Raw genomic sequence first — 10,021 nt, 5'->3', positions numbered from 1 at the left:
TGAGTGTGGTGGAGGGGAAGGTGTGTGAGGATGGGATGGGGGTGAGTGTGGTGGAGGGGAAGGTGTGTTTGTGTGGTGGAGGGGGAGGTGTGTTTGTGTGGTGGAGGGGAAGGTGTGAGAGGATGGGATGGGGGTGAGTGTGGTGGAGGGGAAGGTGTGTGAGGATGGGATGGGGGTGAGTGTGGTGGAGGGGAAGGTGTGTGAGGATGGGAGGGGGGTGAGTGTGGTGGAGGGGAAGGTGTGAGAGGATGGGAGGGGGTGAGTGTGGTGGAGGGGAAGATGTGTGAGGATGGGAGGGGGTGAGTGTGGTGGAGGGGAAGATGTGAGGATGGGAGGGGGGTGAGTGTGGTGGAGGGGAAGATGTGTGAGGATGGGATGGGGGTGAGTGTGGTGGAGGGGAAGGTGTGTGAGGATGGGATGGGGGTGAGTGTGGTGGAGGGGAAGGTGTGAGAGGATGGGAGGGGGGTGAGGTTGTGTTTCTGTTGCTGCTTGCTTTAATTGGTGAGAGTGTCTCTTTCCTCCCTCTCAGAGAAATACACAGTGACTCTGAGACTGGACCAGACACATCACAACACTGAGACTGTGTTCACCAGACTGGACCAGACACATCACAACACTGAGACTGTGTTAAACAGACTGGACCAGACACATCACAACACTGAGACTGTGTTAAACAGACTGGACCAGACACATCACAACACTGAGAGTGTGTTCACTAGACTGGACCAGACACATCACAACACTGAGACTGTGTTCACCAGACTGGACCAGACACATCACAACACTGAGAGTGTGTTCACTAGACTGGACCAGACACATCACAACACTGAGACTGTGTTAAACAGACTGGACCAGACACATCACAACACTGAGACTGTGTTAAACAGACTGGACCAGACACATCACAACACTGAGAGTGTGTTCACTAGACTGGACCAGACACATCACAACACTGAGACTGTGTTAAACAGACTGGACCAGACACATCACAACACTGAGACTGTGTTAAACAGACTGGACCAGACACATCACAACACTGAGACTGTGTTAAACAGACTGGACCAGACACATCACAACACTGAGACTGTGTTCACTAGACTGGACCAGACACATCACAACACTGAGACTGTGTTCACCAGACTGGACCAGACACATCACAACACTGAGACTGTGTTAAACAGACTGGACCAGACACATCACAACACTGAGAGTGTGTTCACTAGACTGGACCAGACACATCACAACACTGAGACTGTGTTCACCAGACTGGACCAGACACATCACAACACTGAGACTGTGTTAAACAGACTGGACCAGACACATCACAACACTGAGACTGTGTTAAACAGACTGGACCAGACACATCACAACACTGAGACTGTGTTCACTAGACTGGACCAGACACATCACAACACTGAGACTGTGTTCACCAGACTGGACCAGACACATCACAACACTGAGACTGTGTTAAACAGACTGGACCAGACACATCACAACACTGAGACTGTGTTAAACAGACTGGACCAGACACATCACAACACTGAGACTGTGTTCACCAGACTGGACCAGACACATCACAACACTGAGACTGTGTTAAACAGACTGGACCAGACACATCACAACACTGAGACTGTGTTAAACAGACTGGACCAGACACATCACAACACTGAGACTGTGTTCACTAGACTGGACCAGACACATCACAACACTGAGACTGTGTTAAACAGACTGGACCAGACACATCACAACACTGAGACTGTGTTAAACAGACTGGACCAGACACATCACAACACTGAGACTGTGTTCACTAGACTGGACCAGACACATCATCACAACACTGAGACTGTGTTAAACAGACTGGACCAGACACATCACAACACTGAGACTGTGTTAAACAGACTGGACCAGACACATCACAACACTGAGACTGTGTTCACCAGACTGGACCAGACACATCACAACACTGAGACTGTGTTAAACAGACTGGACCAGACACATCACAACACTGAGACTGTGTTAAACAGACTGGACCAGACACATCACAACACTGAGACTGTGTTCACCAGACTGGACCAGACACATCACAACACTGAGACTGTGTTAAACAGACTGGACCAGACACATCACAACACTGAGACTGTGTTAAACAGACTGGACCAGACACATCACAACACTGAGACTGTGTTAAACAGACTGGACCAGACACATCACAACACTGAGACTGTGTTAAACAGACTGGACCAGACACATCACAACACTGAGACTGTGTTCACCAGACTGGACCAGACACATCACAACACTGAGACTGTGTTAAACAGACTGGACCAGACACATCACAACACTGAGACTGTGTTAAACAGACTGGACCAGACACATCACAACACTGAGACTGTGTTCACTAGACTGGACCAGACACATCACAACACTGAGACTGTGTTAAACAGACTGGACCAGACACATCACAACACTGAGACTGTGTTAAACAGACTGGACCAGACACATCACAACACTGAGACTGTGTTCACTAGACTGGACCAGACACATCACAACACTGAGACTGTGTTAAACAGACTGGACCAGACACATCACAACACTGAGACTGTGTTAAACAGACTGGACCAGACACATCACAACACTGAGACTGTGTTCACCAGACTGGACCAGACACATCACAACACTGAGACTGTGTTAAACAGACTGGACCAGACACATCACAACACTGAGACTGTGTTAAACAGACTGGACCAGACACATCACAACACTGAGACTGTGTTCACCAGACTGGACCAGACACATCACAACACTGAGACTGTGTTAAACAGACTGGACCAGACACATCACAACACTGAGACTGTGTTAAACAGACTGGACCAGACACATCACAACACTGAGACTGTGTTAAACAGACTGGACCAGACACATCACAACACTGAGACTGTGTTAAACAGACTGGACCAGACACATCACAACACTGAGACTGTGTTCACCAGACTGGACCAGACACATCACAACACTGAGACTGTGTTAAACAGACTGGACCAGACACATCACAACACTGAGACTGTGTTAAACAGACTGGACCAGACACATCACAACACTGAGACTGTGTTCACCAGACTGGACCAGACACATCACAACACTGAGACTGTGTTAAACAGACTGGACCAGACACATCACAACACTGAGACTGTGTTAAACAGACTGGACCAGACACATCACAACACTGAGACTGTGTTCACCAGACTGGACCAGACACATCACAACACTGAGACTGTGTTAAACAGACTGGACCAGACACATCACAACACTGAGACTGTGTTAAACAGACTGGACCAGACACATCACAACACTGAGACTGTGTTCACTAGACTGGACCAGACACATCACAACACTGTCCCTCTCCTCTCCTCTCGTCTTGTACTTGATTTCCTCATCCCTTATTATTTACTCCCTCTTCTTCCCCCTTCTTTCTTCCCTCCTTTATTTCATCCTCCTTTCATCTCCTCTGCGTCTTCCCTCTCTTTTTTTCCACACACACACTCTCTCTCTTTTCCCTGCCTCGCTCGCTCTTTCCGTCTTTCTCTCTCTCCACCTGAGGGATCTCCTGTTCCTGAGTAAATAGTTGGGATAAGACTCCTACTACTGTCAGCAGCTCATGTGTGTGTTGGGTTGATGGTGTGTGTTGGGTTGACGTGTGTGTTGGGTTGACGTGTGTGTTGGGTTGACGTGTGTGTTGGGTTGACGTGTGTGTTGGGTTGACGTGTGTGTTGGGTTGACGCGTGTGTTGGGTTGACGCGTGTGTAGGGTTGACGCGTGTGTAGGGTTGACGCGTGTGTAGGGTTGACGCGTGTGTAGGGTTGACGCGTGTGTTGGGTTGACGCGGTGTTGGGTTGACGCGTGTGTAGGGTTGACGCGTGTGTAGGGTTGACGCGTGTGTAGGGTTGACGCGTGTGTAGGGTTGACGCGTGTGTAGGGTTGACGCGTGTGTAGGGTTGACGCGTGTGTTGGGTTGACGCGTGTGTTGGGTTGACGCGTGTGTAGGGTTGACGCGTGTGTAGGGTTGACGCGTGTGTTGGGTTGACGCGTGTGTTGGGTTGACGCGTGTGTTGGGTTGACGCGTGTGTAGGGTTGACGCGTGTGTTGGGTTGACGCGTGTGTGGGGGTTGACGCGTGTGTGGGGGTTGACGCGGTGTGGGGGTTGACGCGTGTGTGGGGGTTGACGCGTGTGTGGGGGTTGACGCGTGTGTGGGGGTTGACGCGTGTGTGGGGTTGACGCGTGTGTGGGGGTTGACGCGTGTGTGGGGGTTGACGCGTGTGTTGGGTTGACGCGTGTTGGGTTGACGCGTGTGTAGGGTTGACGCGTGTGTAGGGTTGACGCGTGTGTAGGGTTGACGCGTGTGTAGGGTTGACGCGTGTGTAGGGTTGACGCGTGTGTAGGGTTGACGCATGTGTAGGGTTGACGCGTGTGTAGGGTTGACGCGTGTGTAGGGTTGACGCGTGTGTGTAGGGTTGACGTGTGTGTTGGGTTGATGTGTGCGTGTGTTGGGTTGATGGTGTGCGTGTGTTGGGTTGATGGTGTGCGTGTGTGTGTGTTGGGTTGATGTGTGTTGGGTTGATGTGTGCATGTGTTGGGTTGATGGTGTGCGTGTGTTGGGTTGATGGTGTGCGTGTGTTGGGTTGATGGTGTGCGTGTGTGTGTGTGTGTGTGTGTTGGGTTGATGTGTGTTGGGTTGATGTGTGCATGTGTTGGGTTGATGGTGTGCGTGTGTTGGGTTGATGGTGTGCGTGTGTGTTGGGTTGATGTGTCTCCATACAGCTTGTGTGTGTGTCCAGGGTTTGTAGTTGTAGGTTTTTGTTGTGTGTGTGTGTGTGTTGGGTTGATGTGTCTCCATACAGCTTGTGTGTGTCCAGGGTTTGTAGTTGTAGGTTTTTGTTGTGTGTGTGTGTTGGGTTGATGTGTCTCCATACAGCTTGTGTGTGTCCAGGGTTTGTAGTTGTAGGTTTTTGTTGTGTGTGTGTGTGTGTTGGGTTGATGTGTCTCCATACAGCTTGTGTGTGTGTGTTGCAGCACTAGCAGGGTTTCTGCAGGTCTTTGATAGACCATACCACATCAGACTCTAATTGGAAATTCAACCTGTGCAGCAGAGCTGAAATGTTCCCGAGTCAGCACCTAGCTTTGTTTTCATTAACGCACACACACACACACACACACACACACACACAGAAATACACACACACTCCCGTCTCTCACCTTTGTTTTCAATAAGAAGGTGTTGGGGGACAAACAATCTTTATTCCTCTCCTCAAGCCATGTAATCAAGGAACGCAAAGCTCAATCTCTCCCTGGTGTACCGAACCCAGTAACCCTGCTTACACACACTCACATTCAGACACACACACACACACACACACACATTCAGACACACACACACACATACAGTTGAAGTTGGAAGTTTACATACACCTTCGCCAAATACTAGTAAAAATTCCCCGTCTCAGTTAGGATCAAAACTTTATTTTAAGAATGTGAAATGTCAGAATAATAGTAGAGAATGATTTATTTCAGATGTTATTTATTTCATCATATTCCCAGAAGTTTACATACACTCAAATTACTTTTTGGTAGCATTGCCTTTAATATTTTTGAACTTGGGTCAAACGTTTCGGTATTCCACAACCTTCCCACAATAAATAGGGTATTTCTGGCCCATTCCTCCTGACAGAGCTGGTGTTTCTGAGTCAGGTTTGTAGGCCCCATTCCTCCTGACAGAGCTGGTGTTTCTGAGTCAGGTTTGTAGGCCCCATTCCTCCTGACAGAGCTGGTGTTTCTGAGTCAGGTTTGTAGGCCCCATTCCTCCTGACAGAGCTGGTGTTTCTGAGTCAGGTTTGTAGGCCCCATTCCTCCTGACAGAGCTGGTGTTTCTGAGTCAGGTTTGTAGGCCTCCTGACAGAGCTGGTGTTTCTGAGTCAGGTTTGTAGGCCTCCTGACAGAGCTGGTGTTTCTGAGTCAGGTTTGTAGGCCTCCTTGCTCTCGCACGCGTTTTCAGTTCTGCCAACAAATGTTCTATAGGATTGAGATCAGGGCTTTGTGATGGCAACTCCAATACCTTGACTTTGTTGTCCTTAATTTTGCCACAACTTTGGGTCATTGTCCATTTGGAAGACCCATTTGTGACCAAGCTTTAACTTCCTGACTGATGTCTTGAGATGTTCGTTCAATATATCCACATAATTTCTCTTCCTCATAATGCCATCTATTTTGTGAAGTGCACCAGTCCCTCCTGCACCAAAGCACCCCCACACAATATGATACTGCCACCACTGTGCTTTACAGTTGGGATGGTGTCCTTTGGCTTGCAAGCCTCCCCTTTTTTCCTCCAAACATAACGATGGTCATTATGGCCAAACAGTTCTATTCTTGTTTCCAGAGGACATTTCTCTAAAAAGTGCGAGATACTTTTGTACCTGTTTCCTCCAGCATCTGCACCAGGTCCTTTGCTGTAGTTCTGGGATTGATTTGCACTTTTATCACCAAAGTACATTAATCTCTAGGAGACAGAACGCGTCTCCTTCCTGAGCGGTATGACGGCTGCTTGGTCCCATGGTGTTTATACTTACGTACTATTGTATTGCTCCCAAGGATGAACCAGACTTGTGGTGGTCTACAATTATTCTTCTGAGGTCTTGGCTGATTTCCCCATGATGTCAAGAAAAGAGTTACCGAGTTTGAAGGTAGGCCTTGAAATACATCCACAGGTACACCTCCAATTGACTCAAATGATGTCAATTAGCCTATCAGAAGCTTCTAAAGCCATGACATAATTTTCTGGAATTTTCCAAGCTGTATAAAGGCACAGTCAACTTAGTGTATGTAAACTTCTGACCCACTGGAATTGTGATAATGTGAATTACTTGTGTTATGCACGAAGTAGGTGTCCTAACCGCCAAAATTATAGCTTGTTTCCAAGAAATGTGTAAAGTGGTTGAACATCGAGTTTTAACGACTCCAACCTAAGTGTATGTAAACTTCCGACTTCAACTGTAAATACATACATACATACACAGACAAACTCACACACACATACAGACACACACACACATATTCATGCACTCACACTCACACACATAAAGACACAGACACACACACACACACACATTCAGACACTCACACTCACACACATAAAGACACAGACACACACACACACACAGAAACACAGACAGATACGCATACAGACACACACATACACAGACACACACACACAGAGACATTCAAAGACACACACACACTCGCACACACAATACACACATACATTCAGACACACAATACACACAGACACTTGCACATTCAGTCACACACACACACACACACACACATTCAGACACACACACACACACACACACACACACACACACTTACACATTCAGACACACACACACACACACTTACACATTCAGACACACACACACACACACACACACCAACACATTCAGACACACACACACACACACAGACAAACTCACAGACACACATATAGACACACACTCACACATAAAGACAAACAGTCGCATACAGACACACACACTCACACAGACAGACACAGACACACACACCAACACATTCAGACACACACACACACACTTACACATTCAGACACACACACTCAGACACACATAGACACACACACAGACAGAAAGACAGACAGGCACAGCCACATACATTCAGACACACACACACTTGCAGACAGACTCTCAGACAGACACTACACACACTCACACAAACACACGCACAAACACACGCACGCACACACACACACACACACACACACACACACACACACACACACACACACACACACACACACACACACACACACACACACACACACACACACACTAACACATTCAGACTCACACATTGACACACTCACACATTCAGACACACACATAGACACACACACACACAGACACATACATACAGACACAATTTCCACCTGCACACACACGTGTTCACAAACACGCATCTATACACACACACACACTATTCATTTTCTCTGGAGTGTTGGAGTGGCATACAAATTCTGTTTGGAGCGCTCTCTCAGAGCCAGTATCACAGCAGAGTTCCACACCACTGCCTTTCATAGATTACACTGCTTCTCCTAGAACACTGACACCCCTACACACACACACACACACACGTCCCCTGCCCTGTTATGCAGCATTAGGACAGTATAGGGTCTGTCAGCTCGTTAAGAACATCAATCTGTGGAGCATAGAGCTGACGTCTCAATAGCCACGTCCGTCCAGGTACGCAGGACGTCAGGAGATGTCTTCAAACCTCTCCACTAGGGGCAGCGGTGGGCGCTATTACCATCAAGTAGGCTTGTGGCTTGCTAGGGTGTTGTGGACGGGGAAAGCTGTTGGAAGCGGCAAGGTCCTGCTCTGAGGGTCCTGTGTTCAAACCCAATGCTAGACACTCGTTTGTTTGTTTGATTGTTTTAATCCTATCACAAACCTGAACCGTTCGGAATTCATTCCTAAACTTAACCGTCAAAATTTTGATCTCCCCCTGGACAAATATTCAATACTGAAGTCAAACGATGAAATCCTACTGTGAAAACCCAAAGTGATCTCATAGGTTACCTTCGGAATTAACCCTCAAACCACCATGGAGCTCCATAATGAACTGATTAATGACACACACACACACACACACAAACACCCCTCTATCTCTTCTCTGTTCTTCCCATATTCCTTGTTATTTTGATGTATTCTTGGTCTGGTCTGTCAGCTGAAAATGCCTCAGTGCTAGAAAATATATACTTTATATACAGTTAAAGCACCAAACCTGCTAATCAATTGAACCACTTAAATGAAACTATAATCAAGATTAATTTATATTGAACAATTAGTGTCTTGATTATCCATGTCATTAAGATTCCCTCCCACCTTCCATCCTCCCCCCTCTATTCTCCCCTTCACTTTCAGTTAAATTCATTTACATTCACTTAGTTGAAATAAAACATTGTTGTCAAGACTGTTAATTCAAAGGTATTAACTGTGAATACAAATTGCAATCAGCAATCAATGATGTTCTTCCCCCTTCTTCTCCCTCCCCCTCCCTCCCTTCTCTCCCCCTCTCCACCCCCTCTCTCTCTCCCTTCCTTCCCTCCCCTCCCCCTCCCTCCCTCCCCCTCTCTCCACCTCTCTCTCCCCCCTCTCTCTCGCCCTTCCTTCCCTCTCTCCCCTCTCTCTCCCCCCTCCCTCTCTCTCCCTCCCACCCCTCTCTCTCTCTCCCTCCGTCCCTCTCTCTCTCCCTCCATTCCTCTCTCTCTCCCTCTGTCCCTCTCTCCCTCTCCCCCCTCCCCCCCCTCTCTCGCCCTCCTTCTCTCCCTCCGTCTCTCTCCGTTCCTCTCTCTCTCTTCCCCCCACCCCCTCCTCTTCATAGTTGACCTGGACCGTCTGTATGATGATGTGAAGCACTACAGCTGTACACCTCGGAACTACTCTGTCAACCTGAGGGAGGAGCTGAGGGCCACCAACGCCGTGTTCTTCCCACGATGCCTACTGGTGCAGCGCTGTGGGGGGAACTGTGCCTGTGGGACGGACAACTGGAACGGCTGTACCTGCAGCCCGGCCAAGACCAGTGACAAACTACACGAGGTACACACACCATGTTATGTAGCATTAGGAATGGCTGTGGTACCCCTGTCCCTGTAGCTGTACCTGTAGCTGTACCTGTACCTGCAGCCCGGCCAAGACCAGTGACAAACTACACGAGGTACACACACCATGTTATGTAGCATTAGGAATGGCTGTGGTACCGCTGTACCTGTACCTGTAGCTGTACCTGTAGCCGTACCTGTACCTGCAGCCCGGCCAAGACCAGTGACAAACTACACAAGGTACACGCACCATGTTATGTAGTATTAGGAATGGCTGTGGTACCGCTGTACCTGTACCTGTAGCCGTACCTGTACCTGCAGCCCGGCCAAGACCAGTGACAAACTACACGAGGTACACG

At 48.3% G+C, this 10,021-nt stretch overlaps 1 protein-coding gene across 1 annotated transcript in view; it reads left to right on the top strand.

The window, feature by feature from the left end:
* Positions 1–9,765, top strand: part of LOC135534676 (platelet-derived growth factor D-like) — a 12,418-nt gene extending 2,653 nt beyond the window's left edge. The window contains exons 3-4 of the mRNA XM_064961592.1: positions 9,446–9,660; positions 9,730–9,765. Of these exons, the coding sequence (XP_064817664.1) occupies positions 9,446–9,660; positions 9,730–9,765 (251 nt within the window). The remainder of the gene's footprint in view (positions 1–9,445; positions 9,661–9,729) is intronic.
* The last annotated feature ends 256 nt before the right edge of the window (positions 9,766–10,021 follow it).

This window comes from Oncorhynchus masou, unplaced genomic scaffold, assembly GCF_036934945.1.
Source record: "Oncorhynchus masou masou isolate Uvic2021 unplaced genomic scaffold, UVic_Omas_1.1 unplaced_scaffold_3795, whole genome shotgun sequence".
In the NCBI taxonomy this organism is placed as follows: Eukaryota; Metazoa; Chordata; class Actinopteri; order Salmoniformes; family Salmonidae; genus Oncorhynchus; species Oncorhynchus masou.
The sequence above is the reverse complement of the archived record's forward strand: the minus strand, read 5'-3'. Positions and strand labels throughout refer to the sequence as shown.